The 27,329-nt window shown below is 41.4% G+C and overlaps 1 protein-coding gene across 4 annotated transcripts in view; it reads right to left on the bottom strand.

The window, feature by feature from the left end:
- Positions 1–27,329, bottom strand: part of rbm18 (RNA binding motif protein 18) — a 72,231-nt gene that overhangs the window by 34,837 nt on the left and 10,065 nt on the right. For all 4 annotated transcript variants that reach the window (XM_072239925.1, XM_072239926.1, XM_072239927.1 and 1 more), the window contains exon 3: positions 7,006–7,132. In XM_072239925.1, the coding sequence (XP_072096026.1) occupies positions 7,006–7,132 (127 nt within the window). The remainder of the gene's footprint in view (positions 1–7,005; positions 7,133–27,329) is intronic.

Raw genomic sequence — 27,329 nt, 5'->3', positions numbered from 1 at the left:
ATTTACAATAGAAAATATGAAAAACTAAACATAAAGACCGACAAACAACCAATCTGTGAAGACATGTTATGCAAACAAAAAATAAATAATATTCAGAACATGAAGTGTAGAGTCCTTGGAAGTGAGTCTGTTGGTAATGGATTCAGTTCAGAATTGAGGTGAGTGAAGCTATCCATGCCAGTTCAGGAGCCTGATAGCTCTAGGGCAATAACTGTTCCTGAACCTGGTAGTGTGGGACTTAGGCTAAGCTGCACCTCCTGCCCAAGCACAGCAGGGAGGAGATGCTTCTCAAACAAAGCAGCTATAAGGCACTCCTTCCCTCCACTAGGTTCCTAAGGTTGTCATAGCTGGGGGTGGTAGTGGGGATAAGCTCCCACTACCTATGAAGTGCTCCAAATGGTGTGTGTCTCTCCACCAGCCTCTGACAACCAAGTCCAACTCTTGGCCTTCACGTACGGCTTATCTACTTGGCCGGACGGAGCTGTTTCTACTGACAAAAGAAGGGGCAAAGACGTACCATTGGCACCTCAAAACCAGTTGCTTCGGGCAGGTGGAACTCATCAGCCTTGTATGGCAGCCCGCCTAGAAGGGAAACTCTGATTTTAAAGCTCCACTGCCTTGCGGCCATACCCACCCATGGAAAGGCTTCAGGAGTAAATCCTGAGGAAGAAATCCAGAGCCGGGGTCCCTAAGGCAGTTTGATGTTGTTTATAACTTCCCTCTGGCATCCTCTGTGATGACACTGGTGCCAAGCTGTAAGGCGCTTGCTCTTCCCTTGGACTACGTCAGTGACATGGAGAGGGGGAACCCGTTGTATGAGCAACAGTCGGTTCTCCAAACCTTCCCACCCAGGATTGTGCCTGGAGAGGTCACAGTCCACCAGAGGTGCAAACCGATGACCCCTGGGATTGATGGCTACCTACCACTCTCCACTAGCCTGCAGGTCACCCTTGAGCAAGGCGTAGCACCTGTTTATCGCCCTGATCAGGGTCACCTGAAGCCACGAAAGCAAGTGGTGGATGGTCGTACGAGCAGCTGGTGCACATCAGAGGTCAACCACTGATGCCAGGCAGACAATCTCTGAAGAGGATTAATAATAGCTGGGGTCATCCATCTTGTAAAGACACTGCCCAGAAGGTGGCAATAGCAAACTACTTCTATAGAAAAATCTGCCAAGAATAATCATGGCCATTAAAAAGACCACAATCACCTATGTCATAAGACACAACACAAAATGAACGAACCTCCTGCTTGAAGAGAGCATGCCCTAGATGTGTGTTCCTTGATGATGAATGCAGCTTTCTTGTGGCAGAGCTTTGTGTAGATGTGCTCAACGATGGGGAGGGCTTTACCTGTGATGCACTGCGCCGTATCCACCACTTTCTGTAGACTTTTCCCATTTCTGGGCATTGGTGTTTCCATACCAGGCTGTGACGCAACCAGTCAGGGTATTGTCCACTGTGCATTTACAAAAATTTGTCAATGTTTTTGATGACGTACTGAATCTACACAAACCTATGAGAAAGTAGAGATGCTATTGTGCCTTCTTTCAAATGGCACTTTTGTCAGTGTTACTGCTGAAAGTAAAGGAATTGTGAAAGGACACTTCCTTCAGCCGTCAGCACAACTGCTAATTCAAACTATGAATTATCTGTGTGTCACCAAATAGCCAACATCTCACCCTGTTGTAAGTAGAAGCTGCAGCCAGAACACTGTGAAACTAAAAAACTAAACCAAAAGGGACAGCTTTCAGGATTTATATCAGGGGTTTCCAGCCCTTCTTTTTAATGGCCTTGGACCCCTACCATCAACTGAGGGGTCTAGGTGGGGAAACCCTGATTTATATGGTCAAAAAATAAATCACAAGGCCAGCAACCAGTAATCCACCAATTTGCCTCTTAAAACAGATACAAATGCTGTGTAGCATTAAGTGGAAGGTCAGGTAGGAATATTCCTGTATGAAAGCCAAAAGTTAATCAACAGAAAGGGTATAGCAGGCATAAAAAGCTAAATATCAGGTCAGAAGAGATGCACAATCATCTCAGCAATTATTTAAAACAAGATTGACAAGGAAGTTACCCAAAGGGCATCTAAACCACTGGGGTTTTACTGGCTTATGTTAGTCAACAGAAGGAGGATCTTCTAAGAAATGGCAAAGATTGATTGTAAACACAAAAGGTACTGTAAATGCTGGAAATCCAGAGTATCACACACAAGATGCTGGAGGAACTCAGCAGGTCAGACAGCATCAATGGAAATGAATAAACAGCCAATGTTTCAGACTGAGACCCTTCATCAGGACTGGGAAGAAAGGGGAAGATGCCAGTCAGGCTTATTACAATTTTCTTAAATAATTAGGAACGTCAGATTGTGCTCGTCTTCAATAAAAGAGGTAAAGCTGGAAGTTAATCTTACGGTGATTGCTGGTGAACTATTCATTCATTACTGATTTAGAGCCATTATGAAACAGAAGATTACTGTATAGGCTTCCTTAGTCAATCCAATCATTGCTAAACGGAGATGATCAGTTTTACTATAAATAGCATTGGATTGTACCTATAGGTGACTAAAGTTCTATCAGTTACAAAGAAAATTTAGGTAATCGCAAAAATGGATTTTAAACAAAAGGTATTGCTCCACTCAGGCAGGGTATTGTAGGATGCTCGCACACACACCATTTCTAACAATCGTAATTCAAAAGTACCACAAAATACATCATTTCACTGGTCGGAAAGGATTGTAAGGGTATAGATGATCCCAACTATTACAAAACTGTGGGGTTCTAAAGGAAAAGATTGCAAAGATTTGGAAGCTCATCTAAACCTTTGACAAATTTCTATAGACATGTGATGGTAAGTATACTGTCTGGTTGCATCACAGTATGGAAAGACCAATGTCCTTGAACAGAAAAGCTTACAAAAATAAATGGATGTGGCCTAGTACATCATGGATAAAGCCTTCCCAACTATTGAGCATATCTACATGGAGTGCTGTCACTGGAAAGCAGCATCCATTATCAAGGACCAACACCATCCAGGCCATGCTCTCTTCTCACTGTTGCCATCAGGAAGAAAGTACAGGAGCCTCAGGACTCACAGCATCAGGTTCAGGAATGGTTATTCCCCCTTAACTATCAGTCATAACTTCACTCTCCCCAACACTGAACGATTCCCACAAGGACTCTTCATCTCATGTTCACAATATTTATTGCTTATTTATTTATTTATTATTATTTTCTTTTTGTATTTGCAGTTTGTTGTCTTTTGTACATTGGTTGGTTGTCCATCTTGTGTGTGATCTTTTACTAACTCGATTGTGTTTTTTTTACTGTGAATGCCCGCAAGAAAATTAATCGTGGGGTTGTATATGGTGACATACGTGTAGTTTGGTAATAAATTTACTTTGAAGGTTGGTGACAGAATCTTTGTTGACTGTATCTATAACTGAGATGTGAAAAGGTAGGCGGACTCATTAATACATTTTATTTCTACAGAGATACATAGTTATGGGGGAGGGGAGGGTGTTATGGAGAATGTTTACATATAAAAGTTAGTTATAAACAGGCAGAAAAAAGCAGATAAATTAGTCAAATAGTGCGAAGCGTCAAACAAGGAGGGTGGACAAAGCTAGGGATAGGCAGTCTAAGCTCAAAATGATTGGTGGATCTCAAGAGATGCCAAGAAAAAGAACAGCAACAGTTAGTTGTTTGCCTGTGACAGTTTAAGGTCAAGTTACTTCTCCTCACAGAATGCTGTGATCCACTCTGTAACAATCATAAATCTCATGTCTGCGGTCAGGTGATGATTTTAAACACAGCAGGCTTTGTGCCCAATCTTGCCAAGAAACAGGTCCGGAGAGTATGTTAGCACAACACAGCTAACAAGATTCATTTAAACAGTATGGCAACATAAATCAACATTCAAGGGCTGGCTGTCCTTCACAGCCAAGGCTGGTTTTGATTTTGAGGGCTCCTTTTCTTGGCAGGAAAATGCTAAATGCACCTTATTAGCATGTGAGAGGAAGTGAAGTCAATAGAGAAAAAAAACAGCTGAGGGAGGGCACCTCAGGTCATCGATTATTAAGGGCTGTATAGTTGACTGGTAAACAGAATGGCTTGGGAGTCGCGCCTCATGTTCTTGGCAAAGGTCACCTGGACTTTATTTTCCTTTGGTGCTACCATGCTCCAATATTTGAAACTCTGCTCCCGGCCAATAGTTTAGTTTTCTAAGTTATACACAAGTGGGTTGTGAAAATTAGGGTACAGGTCTGTGTAAATATTTTTAAAAGTCCCTGAAGGTACTGAAAATAACAGGACTTACCCTCACTTTCAAACATGCATGCATTCAATTGTGTGTTATACCAGGTTTAACATTTTATACAAGGAATATCAAAATGTTAATTTCACTAGTCACTCTACTTGCAAAACTTGAAAGGAAACAACAGGAAACTAACTGAGTGTATTTTAAAATCCCACAAACATTGCATCTTCTCAAGTAAGAAACATTAACCATTAAAGGAATGTTTGTAAGCATTAAAGGAGTCCCTAATCAAGAAGGGAAAGGTATTTATAGCGGCAAATTTAAAAGATAACATTTTTAGAAATTAAAATGTAGAAGATAGTAATAGAGGTGTTTGTCAATAAGTAGGTATTAATGTCCTTCTAGCCTCCCAAGGCATTTTTGTTAATCTAAAGTAAGCAATTAATTAGTAAGATCACATATATTATTAACTTCTCTCTTGTTGATGGCACTGAAATGCTATTGTAGCAAAGATTATACATAGACGTTAAGACCAACACACACAAAATAATGGAGGAACTCAGCATCTATTGAAACGAGAAAAAGAGTTGATGTTTTGGGTCGAGACTCTTCATCAGGATCTGTATACTCATGACTGTATTGCCACCCACAGCTCCAATCTGCTAATTAAATTCGCCGATGACACTACATTGACTGGTCTGATCTCAAACAATAACGAGGTGGCCTACAGTGAAGAAGTCATCCCTCTGACACAATGGTGTCAAGAAAACCTCTCCATCAATGTCGCACAAAGGATCTGGTTGTGGATTACAGGAGGAATGCAGACGGGCTAACCCCTATTGGCATCAATGGATCTGGGGTTGAGAGGGTAAACAGCTTCAAGTTCCTTGGCATCCACATCACTGAGGACCTCATATGGTTTGTCCGCGCCACCTGCGTGGTGAAAAAGGCACAATAGCGTCTCTTTCACCTCAGATGATTGAAGAAGTTTGGTATGGGCCACCAAATCCTAAGAACTTTCTACAGGGGCACAATTGAGAGCATCCTGACTGGCTGCATCACTGCCTGGTATGGGAATTGATTTCCCTCAATCGGAGGACTCTGCAGAGAGTGGTGTGGAATGCCCAGCACATCTGTAGTTGTGAATTCCCATGATTCAGGACACTTACAAGGACAGGTGTGTAAAAAGGGCCCATAGGATCATTGGGGACCCAAACCATCCCAACCACAATCAGCTGCTACCATCTGGGAAGCAGTACTATAGCATAAAAGCCAGGACCAACAGGCTCCGGGACAGCTTCTTCCACCAGGCCATCAGACTGATTTGAGTGTACTCTATATTACCTTGACTGTTCTATTTATTATAAATTTCTATACATTGCACATTTAGATGGAGATGTAACATAAAGATTTTTACTCCTTATGTATATGAAGGATGTAAGAAATAAAGTTAATTCCATTCAGCATTCAGAGATATCAATACAGGTCACCCTTTTGGTCCTTCTGAAAGTAACAAACTTTGCTGCTTATCTCCGGTGCTTCACAGCCTTTTCATTACAGTTGAGTGTTAGGGCCACAATGTATAATATATGATCTAGATAATTATGCTTTAAGCCTTTAATATTTTCCAAATAAACTAACAAAGTTGTTGCAGGCAAATTCTTGCAGTACTGCGAGACATTTACAAATTACAATTCAGCGTGTGACCAAGGTGACACAGGACGGTAAGTTACACAGAAATAAACGTGAATAATAAATGCTTGAGAATTATTTGCTCCAAAATAAAATTTAAGAACACGCTGAACTGAAGCGCAATTACATCACACTCTAAGAGCAATGAACCAATTGAATATTCACATAGAACAGGATATCTGAAAAGGTGGGATGGCATGAGCATGTAACGGTTAGTACAATTGCTTTATAGCACCAGCTGTAAGATGGGGGTTCCATTCTCACCGCTGTCTGTAAGGAGTTTGTACATTCTCCCTGTGACCATGTGGGTTTCCTCCCACATTCCAAAGACATATAAATTAGGGTTAGTAAGTTGTGGGTATGCTTGTTGACACTGGAAGGGTGGTGACATTTGTGGCTTGTCCAGTCAACAAGACAGTGGTTATATTTAATTCGGCTGCATCACCAGCTGCTATGGATGGGGCCTCTGCACAAGATCAAAATAATCTGCAGAGAGTTGTAAACTTAGTCAGCTCTATCATGGGCACTAGCCTCGGTAGTACCCAGGGCATCTTCAAGGAGTGTGTCTCAGAAAGGCAGAGTCTCCCATTAAGGGTCCCCATCACCCAGGTCATGCCTTGTTCTCATTGCTACCATCAGGAGGAAGTTACAGAAGTGTGAAGACACACACTCAGCAATTCAGGAACAGCTTCTTCCCCTCTGCCATTCGATCCCTTGTTAAACTTAATGGAAGCAATGCTTGGATGTTTTCAGAAAAACTTTAACTATCAGTACAGCCAAGTTTCAAATCCAGGAATAATAGTAATACCAATACGACTTTAATTCCGAGTGCAAAGAACTTGAAAAATGAACTACAAATAGTATTACAAAGTTTCACACTTCCAAACAATATAAACTATGAAAGACCCTATTCAAGTAATATGGTATCCGCAACTGTATCCACTACAAAACACTCTGAACAATTACATATATACAGGTAATTATATTAAAATATAAACAAGCATTAGAAAGTTAATCTACAAGAGAAATAACAATTATACATTCTAATACCCACCTCTTTAGTCTCAAAATTCACGAAGCAGTAACCTCGAGGTTGCCCCTCAAGTGGACCCGATTTATGGAACAGGAAGTCAAACTGCTTCACTTTTCCAAACTTCTGCAGCAGCTTTAGAAGATTATACCTGTAAAGACCGGGAATGTTCATTAATACATCATTGGCTTGAAAAGGAATAACTCCATTACAGAGGAAACCTGCACCTCCACACAGTTTTTAGTGAAGTTTCACGGTATCTCACAGAAATCTTTTGGTTTGACACAATCAGTGTAGGGATGTTGCCTCCCACAGCTGGGGGACCAGAATGTCAAAATTAAGAGCTCAACCATTCAGGAATGAGAGGCACTAGTTAGACTGCACTTGGAGAATCGTGACCAATTTTGGTCCCCATATCAAAGATGTGCTGGCATTGGAGAGAGTCCTGAGGAGGTTCATGAGAATTATCCTGGGAATCAAAGCATTAATATATGAGTGCTTGATGGCTCTGGGCTTGTCTTCATTGGAGTTTAGAAGAATGAGTGGGGGGATGGCGGGTGGATCTCATTGAAACCTCTCAAATACTAAAAGGCCCAGATAGAGTGGATATGGGGAGGATGTTTCCCTATTGTGGGGAAGTCTAGGGCCAGAGGCTACAGCCTCAGAATAAAGGGATGTCCATTTAGAACAGAAATAAGCAGGAATTTCTTTAGCCAGAGAGTGGTGAATCTGTGGAATTCATTGTCACAGACGGATGTTGAGGCTCAGTTGTTGGGTATATTTAAAGCAGAGGTTGATAGGTTCTTGATTAGTCAGGTTGTCAAAGGTTACAGGAAGAAGGCAGGAGAATGGGGTTGAAAGGGACAATAAAGGAATGGCCTGATTCTGCTCCTACTACATATTTTGGTCTTATGGGTGGGGGATTTTATTTTGCCTTTTTGGAATTCTCTTCTCAGAGGGCTGTGGAAGATCAGATGCTGATTGTATTCAAAACTGATAAGAGTTTGGACAAATGAGCATTCAGCCCAAGTCTAGAAGGCAAAGTTGAAGGTTGAAGTCCAGAACTTGGTGAGTCTATTGGTAGAAAACCCAGTAGGTAAAAGTCAGGAGCTGGTGGATCTGGAGGTAGAGGGCAACTCTGTGTCGGTGACTGGGGATTGAAGGCCTGTTGTCTAAGGCTACATCCACACTAGACCGGATAAATCCGTAACTGCAGCCTTTTCTCTTCATTCTGACCCTCCGACCACACTGAAACGGCGCCTTCCTCCCGTGAAAACGGAGCTTTTCTTAAATGCCTTCCAGAGTGTGCAAATTTGAAAACGCAGGTTGGGCAGAGTAATGCGGACGGGGTAACCGGATATTTTTAAAAACGCTGTCATGACATCCTGGAACAGATGGCGGCAGTGCGGCATTTCATTGTTTTCTTGAACGCAACCCCCCACATAACCTAACAATTTCAGAACAGATGGCAACGAGACTGAAGCCAGAAGAGTTAGAAATGTAGTCACCGAATACTTTGACCCATAGCTAACTGAATAAATAAGTATCCTCACTTTGCCCTGTTTTCTGTCCTTGCTTGTATGAAGGTGGTTTACCTACATATGCAAGTACTTCTCTGACGATAGATGTGTAACAGCGTAATGTAACATTGTATGGAAATACAAGATAACACTGATGCAGACAAGTTTTATACATTTAACAAGGTGTTTTATTAATGCAACAGAGTTAGTCAGTTTTTCAATGTTTGTCGTCAGCCGGGTCATACTGTCCGTGAACTCCCTGACGGTTGCCTCCATACGCTCCAGTATTTGTTTTATTTTAGTTTTAAGTCCTCCTGCGCGAGAGCCAACAGCTGTCCGTTGTTTGGCAAATTCCTTTTAAGTTTTTCTAGTCTGTAACTGGACAAACGCGCACTTTCACAGTGAGATTCGACACCAAACATGTTGCTTGTTTTCTGTAGATGTGTCCTGCACATGCCCAGTAGGAGGAGATTCGCCCGTTTTAATGTGAACGGAGGTATTTTCAAAAACGCTTGGTGAGGATGCCTATTGTTTTTACGCGAAACCGGTGGTTTCAAAATTATCCGGTCTAGTGTGGACGTAGCCTAAGAGTTTGAGAATCTGGGGCCACAGACTGGAGGCACAGGGGTGGTTTGTCCTGTGTTTGGAGGCCTGTGTTGAAAAATGGCTTGTTTTGTCACAAACACAAGAAAACCTGCAGATGCAGGAAGTCCAAGCAACACACAGAATGCTGGAGGAACTCAGCAGGCCAGGCGGCATCTATGGAAAAGACCAAACAGTCAACATTTCAGGTCCTGATGAAGGGTCTAGGCCTGAAATGTCGAAGCTACCTGTTTTACTGTTGTCTTGTAATATCCTGTTGTTATTGCTGCTGCTGCTCGTGTCGTGCGGGCATGTTATTTTGGTGTGAAAATGTGTGGTGACACTTGCAGGCTGACCCCAGCACATCCCTGGCTGACCCCAGCACATCCCTGGGTGTGTTGGTTGGTTGTTAACACAAACAGCACATTTCACTGTATGCTTTGATGTACATGCGATAAATAAATCGGAGTAAGAATCTTACAAACTACATGAAACTGACACAAAGGTAAGATTTTTCCGTCTTTTTGCACTACTTTATTTGTCATGTATATCTTATTTTAATTTAGTTATTATATATTGCACTGTACAGCTGCTGCAAAACAATAAATTTCACAACATATTTCAGTGCTAATAAACCTGATTTTGATTCTGAGATTAGACATAATTTTACTGAATGACAGATCACACATGTTCTAAACCACCTGCTCATGTTGCTCACACGGACTGGTCTGAATTGCAAATTCAAGGAGGTGATTTTCTATTTTTGCCAAAGGCTTTATTAGGGATCTATCCTGAGAACACAGTACAGGTGAACATTCCTTTATCCCAAATTCTGAAATCCAGAAAGCTCCAAAAACCAAAGTTTTTTTCGCCAACAGCTGACGTCATTCAGGTGTGATGTGGCAGCACTAGCAGAGGCCGCCAGACGTCAGTTGTGGCTCAGCGCTCGTACTGGCTACACGTGCATTTGCTGTTTGCTGATATTTTGTGTTCACTGTTGACTTTGTGTTTAATTTCACTGTGAAAATGTCAAAAAGAGATGCAGATACCCCTATGGGTAACAATGAGAAAAAGAGAAGGAAGCATCTATCATTATCAATAACGCAGAAAGTGGAGTTATTGCAGAAGCTTGATCATGGTGTGTCTGTGCGGCTTCTTACTGAAGCAAATAGTGTCGGAACTACCACTGTATATGACTTAAATAAACAGAAAGACAAGTTACTGAAGTTTTATAGTGAGTAACAGTGACGTTCTACATTTATTCCAATAAGTCATTTACCATGAGTTTGATCGGGTTCGTTTGAAGCTGTATATTTTAATGTTTTATTGAATGTTTTTGTTGGAAATAAAATTTTTTCTTGTCTTTCTTCCCTAAACAATACAGTATAACAACTATTTACATTGCATTTACATTGTATTAGGTATTATAAATAATCTAGAGGTGATTTAAATTATATGGGAGGATGTGCATAGGTTTGGTGCGCCGCCAGGACCTAAAGTCCGCCGCCAGGACCTAAAGTCCACCGCACTGAGACAGGTTAAATAAGGGACGAGCATACGTGTTTTTTGGTATTGGGGTGGGGGGGGGGGGGGGGTCTGAAATCCGAAAAATTCTGAATTCCAAAATGCAGCTGGCCCCAAAGATTTCGCATAAGGGATTGCGGACCTGTACTAGGTTCAGGTCACACTAATTTACAGGAATCTTCACTGTTACCAGTGAGGCACCAGCATTATGTTGGATATATAGTATGCCATGATAGTGCAGCAGATAACGTGAGGCTAGTACAACTTGGGATGCTAATGTTTGGAGCTCAATTCCGGCGTTCCCCGGAAGGAGCTTGTACATCCTCCCCATGACCAGTCGGTTTCCTCCCACAGTCCAAAGACATGCTGGTCGGTAGGTTAATTGGTCATTATAAATTGTCTTGTGATTAGGCTAGGGTTGAACAGGTGGGTTGTTGGGCAGCATGACCCAGTGGGCTGGAAAGGTCTGTTCCATTCTGTATCTCTAAGTAACATAAATATAAACAAGAATAAATGCTTGATTCAGGCAATTTTGAAATGAACTTTTCTCCAGACATGTCAGCATGGGGAGTGGTTAATGTCAGGAGAGCTAATGTAAGTATTGAAGACCATGCTACATTTTTAAGGGTTATGAAAGGCAAAGTGCACAAAAAGTGGAGAAGCAGGGAAGTAAATAATTTTTTAGACCTGGAAATAAATTAAATTTCTTCTTAGCAAGTTAGCAGTAAAGTGATTGACATGTACCCTTACAAACAGGCCTGCTGATCTTTCTAAAACAAAAGGAGAAGCACTTTCACTCATAAACATTCTGCATATTTTTAGTTAAAGTGTGGGATTTAACGCATTTCAGTTTAAGACTGTATTCTGTTCACCTTGTTAATGTTGCTTCTGTTATGGGTTATGACATCAAGAAAATTTATTGTACTTGGTCCAAACTAGCTGCATAGACCTACTGAGAATCAATCCACTCTTCAATTTTCAGTCAAGTAGGTGGAATCAAGAAGGGGTCACCCACCCTGCTCAAGGACTGTTTGTCCCACCCCCACCAGGAAAAAGGAAGCACAGCATCCACACCAGGACCATCAGACTCTAAAACAGTTACTTTCCCCAAAGTCATCAGGCTGATCAACACCTCCCCCCACTAACCCACCCTAACACACCACCAACCACCACTACGTTATCATTAAGATGAGAAAATCTGCCGATGCTGGAAATCCAAGCAACATACACAAAGTGCTGGGGGAACTCAGCAGGCCAGGCAGCATCTATGGAGAGGAAGCACTTAAATCCACATTGAAATTTAGTAAACTAAGAACCTCTGGTGTGATATCTATGACAGAATGTGACCATGTGTACATGTACTGAATCTGTTTGAACCAGAAAAACAATTGTCAGAGAATTAAATTGTGATGCAAAGTATTTTGAGGTTAACATACAACAGATTACTAGTTATTGCAAATCATAAATCATGGCATCCGCTGGTATACTTGATAGGGTTGAATATTACTTTATGGGCTGTCCTAAATGTTTTACCAGATGACCCATCATCAAGGACATAAACAGAGAAAGGTGTCGGAAAAGAGCCAGTAACATCATGAAGGATCCCATCCACCCTGTTCATGGATTGTTTGTCCCTCTTCCATCAGGGAGGAAGGAAGCTACAGCGCATCCAGTCCAGGACCTTAAAGGCATCCATTAGTCTTGCGAGACCATGGATCTGCGCCTGGAAAGTCTTCACTCTCCAGGGCGCAGGCCTGGGCAAGGTTGTATGGAAGACTGGCAGTTGCCCATGCTGCAAGTCTCCCCTCTCCACGACACCGATGTTGTCCAAGGGAAGGACCCATACAGCCTTGCACCAGTGTCATCGCAGAGCACTATGTAATTAAGTGCTTTGCTCAAGGACACAACACGCTGCCTCGGCTAGGGCTCGAACTCACGACCTTCAGATCGCTAGTCGAACGCCTTAACCACTTGGCCACGTGTCTACACAGGCCAGGACCACCAGAGTCAAAAACAGTTACTTTCCCCAGGCAGTAAGACTGATCAACACCTCCACCCACTTACCTATCCCTCCACACTCCCAATCACCACTACTGTATCATTTCCTGTCAGTCACCTTATGTACAGACACTCATGTGCCTAGTGTCACTTTATGGACATACAATCAAACTATTTATAGAAACTATCCTATGTATTTATATTTATTGTGTTCTTTATCTAATTGAGTTTTTATTCGTGCTGCATCGGATCCGGAGTAACAATTATTTCATTCTCTTTTACACATTAAACATTTTTGAATCAAAGATCAACTTTATTCACCACATACAATTATATGTATTGGGAATTTGCTGTGATATGTTGGTCAGGGTGCACTATGCAACAAGAACCATCAGCATTCAACAATGATAAAGAATTATAGAAAAGTTAAAGTGAGAAGTTAAAGCATGGATATGGAATAAAAAAATAAAAATACAGGCATGTACTGTATTTACAATGTAAGCTGCATTATAAGTGTGGTTTGAAGTGTTCACAGTGCAGTGACTAAGGCTATGTCCACACTAGACCGACTAATTTTGAAAACGCCGGTTTTGCGTAAAAACAATAGGCGTCCACACCAGGCGTTTTTGAAAATAGCTCCATCCCCATTAAAACGGGTATTTGGGCGAATCTCCTCCTACTGGGCATGCGCAGGACACATCTACAGAAAACAAGCGAAGAGGAAACAGTATACTCGGTGCACGTTTGTCCAGTTACAGACTAGAAAAACTTAAAAGGAAATTGCCAAACGACGGACTGCTGCTGGCTCTTGCGCAGGAGGACTTAAAACTGAAAAAACAAATACTGGAGCGTATGGAGGCAACCGACAGGGAGTTCACGGACAGTATGAGCCGGCTAATGACGAACATTGAAAAACTGACTAACTCTGTTGCAGAGGGATTTGCAATGATGAGGAATATAATGGCTCCCACCCAGCACTTTTCACCGCCACAATACCAGCCTCACAGCCACAAAATAGCTACACATATGGACACACAGACCCCCGGGTGGCCCCAACATCTTCCCCACTCCCACAGAGGGGTCACCCTGGAAACATTTCCTACAGCCAGTCTCTTCACTGATGAAAGGGACGACAGCCAGTCTCTTCACCGATGAAAGGGACGACAGGTTTTTTAAAACCTCCAGTTACCACATATACACTACAACGCCCAACCAGCATTTTCAGATTTAAAAACTCTGGAGAGTGTTTTAGAAAAGCTCCGTTTTCGGGGCAGGAAAATGCCGTTTCAGTGTGGATGGAGGGTCAAAACAAAGAGAAAAAGCTTTGGTTACGGATTTACCCGGTCTAGTGTGGACGTAGCCTAAGTTAATAGATAGAGGGGGGTGGAGCTAACCAGAATGGTTGATCAGATTAACTGCCTGAGGGAGGCAATTTTTAAAATGGTACTCATTGCAAAATGAAACATGACAGGTTAAATTGGTACTTCATGGAGAATCTCAGTGAATCTTCCAAATACCATTTGACCTTGCAAAGTCCAAGGGAACGGGTTCAAAGAAAACAAGATTTTGGTCATTTAAAAATTTGACCAACAGAGACCAGAGATGTTGGTGAGGCCTAATTAAGAGTATTGTAAGCCATTCTGGTCACCCACCTACAGGAGATGTGTCAATAAGATTGAAAGAGTGTACGGAAGATATACAAGGATATTGCCAGGACTTGAACACCTGAGTTACATGGAAAGGTTGAATATGTTAGGACTTGATTCTCTGGAGCATAGGATAATGAGGGGAGATTTGATAGGTATATAAAATTATGATGGGTACAGAAAGGGTAAATGCAAGTTTTTTTCCACTGATGTTGGATGAACTTGAGGTCATGGGTTAAGGGTGAAAGGTGAAATATTTAAGGGGAACACGAGGAGGAACTTCTTTACCCAGAGGTTGGTGGAACTGTGGAATGAGCTGGCAGCAGAAGTGGTGGATTGGGGTTCAATTTCAAGTAGAAGAGAAATTTGGATAGGTACATGGATGGGAAGGGTTGGAGGACTATGGTCCGGGTGCATACCGATGGAACTAGGCAGGTAAATAGTTTGGCATAGATTAGATGAACCAATGGACCTTTCCATGCTGTAGTGTTCTATGACTCTAACAAAATAATTACCATTTATAAACCAGCCCCGTATCCATATCTTTATGAAAGAATGTTCAAACATTTTTGGTCCTGCTACTCGTTTTCCAGACCAATCTGCAGTTCCAGGACACTGCCACTAACAACAACAATGTATTCAACAGATGCATATGCAGCCTGTCAGTCAATCACACACACCATTTCCACCCCATTCTCTGCCAAGTCTCAAAAGCACTTATAAAATTCTTTTTGTAAGAAGCTATTGTGGGAAATGTTTATTCAGCCATTACATGCTAACTTTCTACGACTTGTTAACATAAGTCCATTAGACCTAGGAGTAGAATTAGACCATTCAGCCCATCGCGTCTGCTCCACCATTTCACCATGGCTGATTTATTATCCCTCTCAAACCCATTCTCCTGCCTTCTTCCTGTAACCTTTGACACCCTGACTAATAAAGAACCTATCAACCTTCGACTTAAATACACCCAATGACTTGGCCTTCACAGCTGCCTGTGGCAATGAATTCCACAGATTCACCACCTAAAGAAATTCCTTCTCATCTCCGTTCTAAATGGATGCCCCGCTATTATGAGGCTGTGCCCTCTGATCCGAGATTCTCTCACTATAGGAAATATAATCTCCATATCCACTCTAACTAGGTCCTTCAACATTCAAAAGGTTTCAATGTGAACCCCCTCATTCAGCGAGTACAAGCTGAGAACCATCAAGTGCTCCTCATACATTAAACCTTTTCATTCCCTGGATCGTTGCTGTGTACCTCCTTAATTAAAACATTTCACTGGGATGTTGACCACAGAGCTCACGGGTTAAGGGTGAAAGCTGAAAAGCTTAAGGGGAACATGACAGGAAACTTCTTCACTCAGGTCATTAGAGTGTGCAATAAGCTGCCAGCACAAGTGGTGCATACAAGTTCAATTTCAACGTTTCAGGTACGTTTGGATCTGTACATGGATGGGAGGGATATGGAGGGCTATGGTCTGGGTGCAGTTTGATGGGAGTAAGCAGATTAAATGGCTGGGCATGGACTGCGTGGGCTGAGGGGACTGTCTCTCTGTTTTATTTTTCTTTGACTGGCTAAGAGGAAGAAAAAATAAGGAACAAATAAAGAATTTGGGAAAACAGAAGAATAATAAAACCAACTCTCTCAATGAAAGAATAGAGAAGTCAGTGCAGTGCAGTGTGAGGAGCATCTGCTATTACCTGACCAAAGTAAGCAGGAAGAATATTTACTGTGGAGTATCCAAGACCAAATGTAGTTGAGGTGTTGTTAGCATTGCAGTTCATGTACTTCAGTGAGACAACCATTGGGGCTGTCCCCTGGAACTCCCTCAACTTCTCCACGTCCATTTCATTCACTGACAGCTATTTGAATGTACTCCACTACACTACATTGCCGGTATAGAGTCCACTCTCCAATTACAATTCTGAAGTCAGTTTGCGTTTATATTAAAGGATGCTATCAAGATAGAAACAGCTGTTTAGAAATACTTGGTATAACTTAAAGTCACTGAGCTCAACATTGAGGGGGTCTGAAGAAAAGATACGCCGAATACCTTTGATCATCGATAACACCATATCAAAGAGCATTATAGAATTGTCTAGAATGAGATCACAGTTTGGATGATTTAAGTGCTGAGCAGACTAAGAAGATTAAGGTGTTGAGACCGAAGGCAGAGGATGAACTGGTGTTTAGCTCACTACTCCGAGAAGCTTTACTCTCCTCAGCGCTGACCTGACTCTGCAGCTTGGCACTGAACAGAAAGGCCCAGGTAAGTCTGAGGTTCAAGCACTAGTATATTCCAAACTAGTGAGCTTTTTAAAGATACAACACAGTTCCAGGCAGATCAATGGCAGCTCATCTACGTGAAGGAAAACTCTGATCTCAAACCTCCCCTGCCTTGCGGCTAAACCTACTCCCGGGAAAGGCTTTGGGAGTAAATCCAAGGAAAAATCTGGAGCGGGAGTCCCTAAAGCAGTCCTATGTTGACTGGCAACTCCTGTGATGCTGCTGGTGCCAAACTGTATCTGCCGTTCCTTTGGATCCTTCAGCTGCGTGGAGATGGGGAGCTGCTCTCCATATCGTACTGCTCTGGCTTGTGTATCATGCAAACAGCTAGGACACAACAGACCCTGACCAACAGAATGAATAATTTACCCCTCAGATCCCCTTTAAATGTCCTCTGCTTCACCTTAAGCCTATACTTTTTGCTTTCTATCTGTCTGTGCCTCTCAATTTTATATACCTTTATTACGTCATCTCTTAGCCTGCTTTGTTCAGGAGTATTCCCCTGAGATCTGCACCCACATTTATTCCTTCATCAGTGTAATAGGTTAATTGGCCAAAGTAAACTGCTTCTACCTCCGCCTTTGACAGCCGCTGCCAAAGGAGGGTTGGGAATGAGGCTAGCAACCCCATCCTGTAAAACCCCATAGCTACAGAAATGCCAACAGAAACTCTAAAGACCTCATTCCTAGGAGAGGAAGAAACTTTGAAGAGAGGCTACTCCTGGGGACAACTTGAAAGACTGGCCCAGACAGAGGACTCTGGTGAGCTGCAGTCAGTGGCCTGTGCTCCAGTAGGGTTATGGGCTTAAGATGATGATGCAGGTGCCTCTATTGTAGATGGGTGGTAGAGGTAAGGAAAGTTAGTGTGGGCTAACTTCACGTGAAAGAAGCCTAGAAATACTTTAGAATATTGTCATTTCATGTCACGTGCCGGTGATAATAAACCTGATACTGATAGTTCCTCTTAACTTGGAATGGAATTGGAAATGGTTTATTATTATAACATGTACTGAGATACGGTGAAAAGCTTGTCATGCACACTGTTCGTTACATAGTGCATTAAGGTAGAACAAGGTAAAACAATAACAGGATGGAGGATAAAATGTGACAGCTACAGCGAAAGTGGAGTGCAGGTAACCAATAAGCAAGGATATTAACGAGATAGATTATGAGTTTATTATCATGCTAGGGGACTGATCTTATAACAGCAGGGCAGAACTTGTCTTTGAGCCTAGTGATATGTGCTCTTATGCTTTATATCTTCTGTTCGGTAAACAGGGAAAAAGAGAGAATGTCCAGGCTGGGTGATTATGCTGGCAATTTTACTGTGGCAGTGAGAAGTACAGACAGAGTTCACGGAAGGGAAGTGTGATAAATGAGTGCTTTAGTACAGACAGAGACGTAGAAAAATTCTATTAGAATGTGAAAGTTCTCTAGATGATCAGTAATTGAAAATTGCAAATTATTTTGTAAAAATAATTGATGTGGATGGTTCATGTGGCAAAAAAATACTGAAAATAAATTATAAAAGAAAAGAAATAAAAACATTAAGTAATGGTACTCATCTGAATAGACTTTAAAATGCTGGGTCTATTTACTTTGAAGTTGATGATGAGGAAGTATTTAAGTTACAGCTAGACTGTTGTAATGATGTTAATACCGTACTTCAGTTGCCGACAAAACCACTTAGCTGTTTGCTTATCAGTGAGGTGTGTGAACTTCAGGGCAATCACTTTGACTGCTTTCTTTTACACAAGAACTTGCCAGATTCTGACAATAAAATTGGAACCATGCGAAGGTGCGATTCTGGACCGGGTGTAATATTTGGTTCATTAGTAAAATATACTGAAGGTTCGCAGTGTGGGCAGCAGTCATGATTAACGAGCTCCCAGCTGCCCACAGAGCAGTGGCCACGCACTTCACTGCCAGGCAAGTTCGTCTTCCACTTCCTGACAACTGATGTGAACGTGAGTCACGGCAGCCTTCTCCCCAGTTCTCTTCTCTTTCCTCTTCCTCTGGCTTTCCGCCTGGCACAGCATCAACTATTCAAACATTTTTGCCATTAGAGTCAAGGCTTCTTTCAAAACAATAATCTTCAAAACACCCACAGCAATAAAACAGCAGTCTGCCGCATATGCTAAATCAATCACCTTAGTGATTGTACCCTCCTGAGGAACAATGCTAGCTGAATCTGACCTAGTCCTGTTACAAAATCTTAAAGTATAAAAACTGATATTTCATCTACATTTAGCAACTTAACCCCAACTTCACGGCTCCGACCAATAGTCAAAGAAAATTTATTATCAAAGTGACAATAATAACTTTATAGAGCACTTCTCATGCAGATGACGTAGTGCAAAGTGTTTTACAATCGGATAAAAGTATGAAGATGAAAATAAAAGAAAAAATTTTTAAAAACATGAAAAAGACAAAAAGATGTTAGTTAAAAGGTTTTGAGCTGGCACCAACTGAGTCTGCATCCCTTATAGTTTTAGGTAATGAAGTCCACCTTTTAGGAACTTAGGGTTCACAAAAGATGACCCGTAGGAGATTGTTTATGTTTAAGAGACTGGTGGAGGGAGATCTGAGAGCTCATGCAGGATTATAAAATGAAAATGATTCTGTGATGTCCGATTCCTGATTATTATATGCTACCTTGAGATTCATTTTTCTTACAGGAAAATAAGAAAATGCAATAGAATTTATGCGACACTATACCTAAAGACAGACGAACAACCAATGATGGTTTCAAACATTGCTCTCTGAAGATTTTATACCAAACATTTGGAAAACTGCCACCATATGCCCAAATGCCAAGAAGAGCAATCCCACCTGCAATAATGACTGCCATCCTGTAGCTCTAACATCGCTGGTGGTGAAGTCCTTTGAAAGGCTCCTCCCACCACAGCTGTAGGTGACGGTAAGTGGGCTGACTGACCCTCTCCAGTTTGTTTACAGGCTGAAACGAGGTGTGGATGATGCAGTACTAACATTACTGCGCCATACCTACACACATCTGGAGAGGCCCGGACCATCTGTTAGGATGCTGTTTGTGGACTTCTCCAATGCACCATGGAACACCATCCCATGGGACACAAACTCCAGCAATGAACGTAAACCCCCACCTCACTCCTCATCATCTCCTTCCTCATAGACAGACATCAAAAAGTGAGGTACAATGTTTATATGAACACCAACAGACAAATATCAACTGGAGCACCACAGGGCTTGGTTATCTCACCAGTCTTGTTCACATTGTACACAGACGACTGCAGAAGCTCACACCCAGACATGCAGTACACCAAGTACTCAGATGACACAGTTATCATTGACACTACCAACTCTGATGACTGCATCAATGAGGAAATCAATAAATGTGTGGGATAGTGCACAAACAACTAACTGAATCTGAAACCCAATAAAATGCTAAGGAAACGGTAGTGGACTTTAGAAGACAACAGTACACTGTCCCAACCCTGAAAATAAGAGGTCAGTGTTGGAGAATACAAATATCTTGACACAACTATAGATAACAAAATCACCTTTAAGACCAATGGTGGGTTGATACTGTCCAAGTGCCAACAACAACTATTTTTCCTTAGGAAGATGCGGAAACTTCAGGTCCAGCCACCAATTCTCCAGACATTTTATAAATGCTTCATTGAATCAATATTGACCTACAACATCACGGCATGGTTCAGAACAATGAGCACCATCAATCACAGCCCACTCAACAGAACTGTCAGCATAAGTTGTAAAATCATTGGCCAGGAACAAGAATCATTCAGCAGTCCATTAGAGACAGACATTAAAGAAGGCTCAACAAATAGTCGAGGACTTCACACGTACTACACTCTCAAGCCATCTGGGCACTGCCACTAGTCCCTGGCCATCAGCACCAGAAGAGCCTGATGAAGCTTTGTGTCTTCCTCCATTCGCCTCCTCAACACTCAATTTTGAACATATAAAATGCACAGCGCCTTTGACAGTAAAATTATGTGTACTTGTATTTTTAATTACATGCATTTATTTTTGGTATTTATTATCTATTGTATTTATATTGTGTTTAACTATATGTAGTGTGTGATGTTGTCCTTATCACTGAACTGCACATGGAAAATAAAGTCAATTGTAAGCTGAACCTGATTCTGATTCCAATGTGTGGAAGAGGAAAATTGTGCAAATAAGATAAATAATACTGAGAATATGACCTGTAATGTTCTTGAAAGTGAGTTGGCAGGTTGTGGAATCAGTTCAGAGTTCAGGTGAATGAAACTATCTATGCTGGTTCAAAGCCTGATGATTGTTGGGCGATAGTGGTTCCTGAAACTGGTGGTGCGGGCCTAAGGCTCCTGTATAACCTGCCCGATGGCAGCAGCGAGGGCACAGTATGGCCTGGTGCTTGATAATTTTAATACTTTTATAAGTTTTCTCCAAATTCTTACAATATATTTCATTTTTACAGCCCAGTAACCCACCTATTTAACCCGAGCCTAATCACAGGACAATTTACAATGATCAATTAACCTGCCAACCGGTACGTCTTTGGACTGTGGGAGGAAACCGGAGCACCCGGAGGAAACCCACGTGCTCACGGGAAGGACGAGCAAAATTCTTACAAACGTCACCGGAAGTGAACTCTGATGCCCGAGCTGTAATAGCTTTGCAACAGCTGCCACATTACTGTGGCACCCTAATTTGCAACATTTAAATTCTGCTCAAAGTAAAGCAAGAACTTGCAGTACAGATGTACTAAGAGGGTAGGTGGAGATATAAAATGAGTAGAAATGCAATGTTCTATCAATTTCTTTTACCTGGATGCTGAAGTATAAGCATACATCAGTAAGACGAAAGAGCTTATTGTGGACTTCAGGAACGGTAAGACAAATGAACACACACCAATCCTCATAGAGGGATCAGAAGTGGAGAGAGTGAGCAGTTTCAAGTTCCTGGGTGTCAAGATCTCTGAGGATCTAACCTGGTCCCAACATATCGATGCAGTTATAAAGAAGCCAAGACAGTGTCTATACTTCATTAGGAGTTTAAAGAGATTTGGTATGTCAACAACTACACTCAAAAACTTCTATATTTGTGCCGTGGAGAGCATTCTGACAGGTTGCATTACTGTCTGGTACCGGAGGTACCGGAGGGGGCGCTACTACACAGTACCAAAAAATGGCTGCAGAGGGTTGGGTACAAGCCTATGAAGTACCCAGGACATCTTCAAGGAGTGGTGTCTCAGAAAGGCAGCGTCCATTACTAAGGACCTCCAGCACCCAGGGCATGCCCTTTTCTCACTTTTACCATCAGGTAGGAGATACAGAAGTCTGAAGGCACACACACAGTGATTCAGGAACAGCTTCTTCCCCTCTGCTATCCCATTCCTAAATAGACATTGAACCCTTGGACACTATCTCATTTTTTAAATAAACGTTATTTCTGTTTTTGTACGATTTTAATCTATTCAATATACGTAACAGTGTAAATTTATTTATTACTTTTATTATTTTTCTTCTTCTTCTTCTATATTTTGTATTGCACTGAACTGTTGCTGCTAAGTTAACAAATTTCACGACACATGCTGGTGATAATAAACCTGATTCTGATTCTAATATCACCCCTGAATACATTACCACGATCAGATTGGCATAAACATTCTAGTAACATACATCTCAGATTTCAGATGGCAACTAAATCTCTACAGTAATGTTTGAGCCCTCGAGCTGACAGCCATTTAGAGTTCACAGAGGTGACCTAATGACAGGGAAACTTATTAGGTTTTTCCATTTTGCTCTCCATATTCAATACTTCTCAGACCACACTGGCTGTCGAATCTCTGCTCCTTCACCTGTCCAATCTGACAAGTTCCAAAGTTATTAAGAGAAATATGTTTCAGATTAATAGTGTTACACCTTCTCAACAACGCAAAGGAAAGGAATAAACACCAGATGGTGGCTTAAGTAATAAAACTGCCAAAGCTTTTTTTTGTGTTTAAGATACAGTAAAAAAGCTGGTGTAACAATAAATCATACCAGCTTCTCCACAGGATGTGAATGACAACATGAAAGGGTTAGGTATCAATATCAATTATCGTTATTATTATGGCATTTAACATTACCTAAAATCAGTATATTAGATAATTAGGTGATAATCTTAATATTTAGTTAATATCAAGATCAACTATCTAGTCAGCAATAAAGTTGAAAGAGTTCAGAAGAGAATTTACAAGGATATTGCCAGGACTTGAGTTATAAGGAAAGGTGAATAAGTTAATTAGGACTTTATTCCCTATTATTTGTCAGCGGAGGGAAGGTGTGCCTTACACCTCTTTTTGTAGAGACGCAACTCCACCCCAACACTCTTTATTCCCTATCGGGTAGCAGAATAAGGGGGGGTTTTGATGGGTACATACAAAATTATGAGGGGTAGAGAAGCTTAATGCAAGCGGGCATTTTCCATTGAGGTTGGGCAAAACTAGAACTAGAGGTTATGGCTTAATGGTGAAAGTTCACCTGAGAGGATTCAATGAGTTGCCAGAAGTGGCCAATACAGATTTGATTGCAACACTTAAGTTTGGGTAAATACCCGGACAGGAGGTGCATAAAAAGGTTATGGTCCAGCTGCAGGTCAACAGGGCTAGGCAGTTTGACATGGACTAGATGGGCCAACGGTATGGCTTCTGTGCTATAGTGTTCTATTATTTTAGGGATATACACTACTTTGAATATCAACCTTATGTACTATTTTTTCACCGACTCTGTGCTTTCTTTCTCAAAGATTGTTTTAGAACAAAATATGAGTATTTTAAACTAGACAATGGGATGACCCGTCGGGGCACCCTTTGAGAGAAGGGTAGTGCAGTCTGATGTGACCAGAATGAACATTAATTTTTCCTGAATGCTATTGGTATCGCTTTGCTCTGGAAACTGAAGTCGAAAACCTCAGTTTATTAAAGAAGAACGACGCGTAGCAAAACAAATATAGCTGCTCCTCGTTTAATGAAGGACACTTTTGATGGCATCATTTCTGGTTTATCTGCCACCCTTGTGCCTCTTGTTGTCATTCTGGAGACGTGCAGCCCTTTCATCCCCTGTCTCTTCATCTCTTCTGCTGTTTGTTGTTTGTCTCTGATCCTGGAGACGTGCATGCCTCCCCTCCTCTGTCTCTTCTTCTCTCATCTTTTTTTGTCCTGACTCTTTGATCCTGGAGTCGTGCAGCCCTGGCCTCATCCAATTCTTCGGGTCTTGGGTGAAAGCCAGCCTGTTGATTTTTGGGGAATGAGCAATTTTATATGAATATATAACCCTGAACTTTGCCTGTATTCTGTAAGTTAGCGCACTTTAATTCGAATTAGTCAAATAAGTGCCGCTGTAATGCACCGTTTGCGCTAATTGGAGGTCACAAACAGACAGACAGAGCATGAGAGTTTCAGTAGTATATAGATAACCAGTACATAGTAGGCCTGGGTGGCAGGTGGAGACACATCTTTACCAAAGGAGGTGCAAGGCACTCCTTCCCTCCACTACACTGCAGGTCACCCTTGGGCAAAGTGTAGCACCTGATCAGGGCTATGTGAAGCCATGGGAGCAGCTGGTGCATATCACAAGTCCTAGTTATGTGACCACAGATGCCAGGCAGACACTCTCTGAAGAGTTTTGATAATGGCTGGGGGGGGGGGGGGGGGGGGGGGAGGGGTCACCTGTCTTGTAAAGACACAGCCCAGAAGAAGGTAATGACAAACCACTTCTGCAGAAAAATTTGCCCAGAACACATGGGAAGACCATGATCACCCACGTCCTATGACACGCCACATAGTAAACCAATGATGGTAGACAAAACTAGTACCATAAAGTGCAAGTTCAAAGAATATCCACAAGATGGTTGCATCCTCAGATAATTTACCAGACAAAAGTAATTGCGCATTTATTTACTTTGAGACACAGTGCAGAATAGGCCCTTCAGGCCCAACGAGCCATACCACCCAACAACTCCCAATTTAACCCTAAATTAATTGTGGGACAATGTACAACGAACTTAGTCCCGTTCATAATGGCTAAATATATACAGCACGACCTCTATTAATCAAATAAAGCAGTGAAGCCTTGAATGCTAACTGCTAAGAAACAGTAACTACAGAAAGTGCATCAATACAATGTCACATACTCGGAGTATGATTTTATTCCATTCCTGTCAGGTCAGTGACACCCCATGTGTCTTATTTGTAATACTGTACTGTCTAATGAAGCCATGAAACCATCAAGATTGCAGGAACACTTCCGTAAAAGACACACTGAAAAGGCTACTTATGGTATTACTCAGTTCCAGAAGATGAAAGAAGCATTTGAAAAGCATTGCACACTCGAGTCATTTGCCAAGAAAGCTAAAAATGACCTTGACAGTGGTCTCAATGCTTCTTATAACATTTCCAAAATGATAGCAAAGTGTGGGAAATCTCACACAATGAGTGAAAGATTAATAATGCCTGCTGTATCAGAAGTGCTCACCACTGTTCTTAAAATGGATACCAGCATTTTAAAATCAATTCCTCTGAGAAATAACTCTGTAGCTCATCGTATTGACGAAATGGGTGAAGACATCTGAGTATCAACTATGCACCCAGCTACAAAAAAAAAAGAATTTGGGATACAACTGGATGAATCAACTGTGCAAGACAACGAGGCATTGGTGATGGCATATCAAAATCAAAGTACGGGGTTTATCAAAAATAGAAAAGTTTATGAAGAGATTCTCTTTGTAAAAAGTTGAAACAAATATCAATGGAGAATCAATCTAAGACTAGTTCAAAATGTATATTGAAAATAAAAGTATTCAAATCAGAAACATGATTTCTTGTGCAACAGATGGAGCACCATATATGACCGGTAGCCATGCTGGTTTAGTGGCATTTATGAAAAAAGAAATTCCAAGTCTGTTTGCAATCCATTGTGTACAGGCAGTCCCCGGGTTACGAACGTCTGACTTACAGACAGACTACCATAAAGCCTACTATATTGAAAATTTGAGTTAAATACAATGGTTCGTAATAACGAACGCACACACTACGTTGTGACATTCATGAAAACATTACGCGGCTTCAGCGGTTCGTTGGCTTGAGGAAGGAGAACGCCGTCCACCATTTTAAGTCAGATCATGTTGCCGTTAACACTGTGTGAAGTGTGTAACTTTGTATCTGGCTTAAGTAAAGACATTATGGAACTAGAGCAGCAGATGATAGCATTTGGGGAAGAAGAAGACTGGGACCAAGGAACTCTGGAACCGAAAAAGTTTGTGATGAAAGAGTTAACTGAAGCCTTTCGTCTCATTGAAGCAGGGATGGCAAAGTTAGAGGAGCAAGATCCTAATACAGAGAGGTTCACCAAAGTTTACCGTGCAGTTACCGAGGACCTTAGCAGCTGCAAGGCCATTTATGACGAGAAAAATAAAAGCTCTGTACAAGCCTCCCTTGATGCTTACTTCAAGAAATTGACTCCAGTAGTAAACCCCACCTCCTCTCCAGCACCAGGTCCATCATAATGTTACCTCACGAATGCCCCTTCCGGTATGCAAGACATTGATGGAACCATATGTAGTTACTTTTTATTATTACTGTATTATTATTATGTACTGTATTATGTTTAAGATGTTTTAGTGTATTTGGAAGTATTTCTTAAGTGTTTTATATGCGTAGAAAGGTAAAGTATATACTACATACTATGACAAACGTTTGACTAACTGACTTTAAATAAGACCGGATGTACCTGTTCCGACTTATGTACAAATCCAACTTAAAGACAGACTTAGGAATGGATCTCGTTTGTAACCCCGGGACTGTCAGTAATTCATCGTCAACGTCTTGCAGCGAAAAACATCAGCCAGTGACTTTTATCAAGCATGACTCTTGTAATATCATCAAAATTAAAACTCATCCATTAAATAGCAGAACATTCCGCCAGAAATGTGCTTGCTTCTTCACACTGAAGTGCGTTGGCAGCCAAAAGGCTGCTGCTTAAAGTGTTTCTTTGATTTTTTTCGATACTGTAGTTGAATTTTTGCTCAAAGTCAACAAGAGCTTGGGAAATACGTGGAGATGTGGCATATCTAGCCTATCTGCATGACAAAATAAACATTCTAAATATGAAACTCCAGGGTGAGAATTTTAATTTAATCCAGGCAAAAAGAGAAGTGTCCATTTTTATTAGAAAGTTGGAAGTAAATAAGCAAAACATTGGGAGAAGAATGTTCTGTTTCCCTGAATAGCAAATATGGCATTCTTGTTCATGGAGGGTGATTTGCAAGAGTACTGCTTACACCTGCAGTCATTAAAGGAGGATTTTCAGAATCAGTTCAAGGGTTTAAACAATCTGGAAATTCCAGACTGGGTAATTAACCCATTTCTTTGCAAGGTGGAAGGAAAGGAAAGGAGTTTGCAAGAAGAAATTATCGTAATTCAGAAAAAATGCTTTTCAAACGTGTCGGCTTTTGTGATATGTGACTACAATGTCATAAGAAGTTTCCTGGTCTCTGGAGAAGAGCCCAACTGCTCTTCATTGCATTTCCATCCTCCTATCTTGTTCAGTGCAGTGAACCGCATACTCAAAAAACGGAAACCGCATGGACATTGTTTCGTGTGGGGACATAAGAATTTTGCTGTCACAATTTGAACCACGTATTTTAACTCTTGCTAAAAACCATCAAGCTCAAGGATCATATTGATATCAAACCTGCTGTACAGCGCAAAGGTACTCTGTAAGCTTGGTTTAAAGACAAACAAAAAATTAAAGCACAAT

This window comes from Mobula birostris, chromosome 22 (assembly GCF_030028105.1).
Source record: "Mobula birostris isolate sMobBir1 chromosome 22, sMobBir1.hap1, whole genome shotgun sequence".
NCBI lineage: Eukaryota > Metazoa > Chordata > Chondrichthyes > Myliobatiformes > Myliobatidae > Mobula > Mobula birostris.
This window is presented reverse-complemented; position numbering and strand designations above follow the sequence as displayed.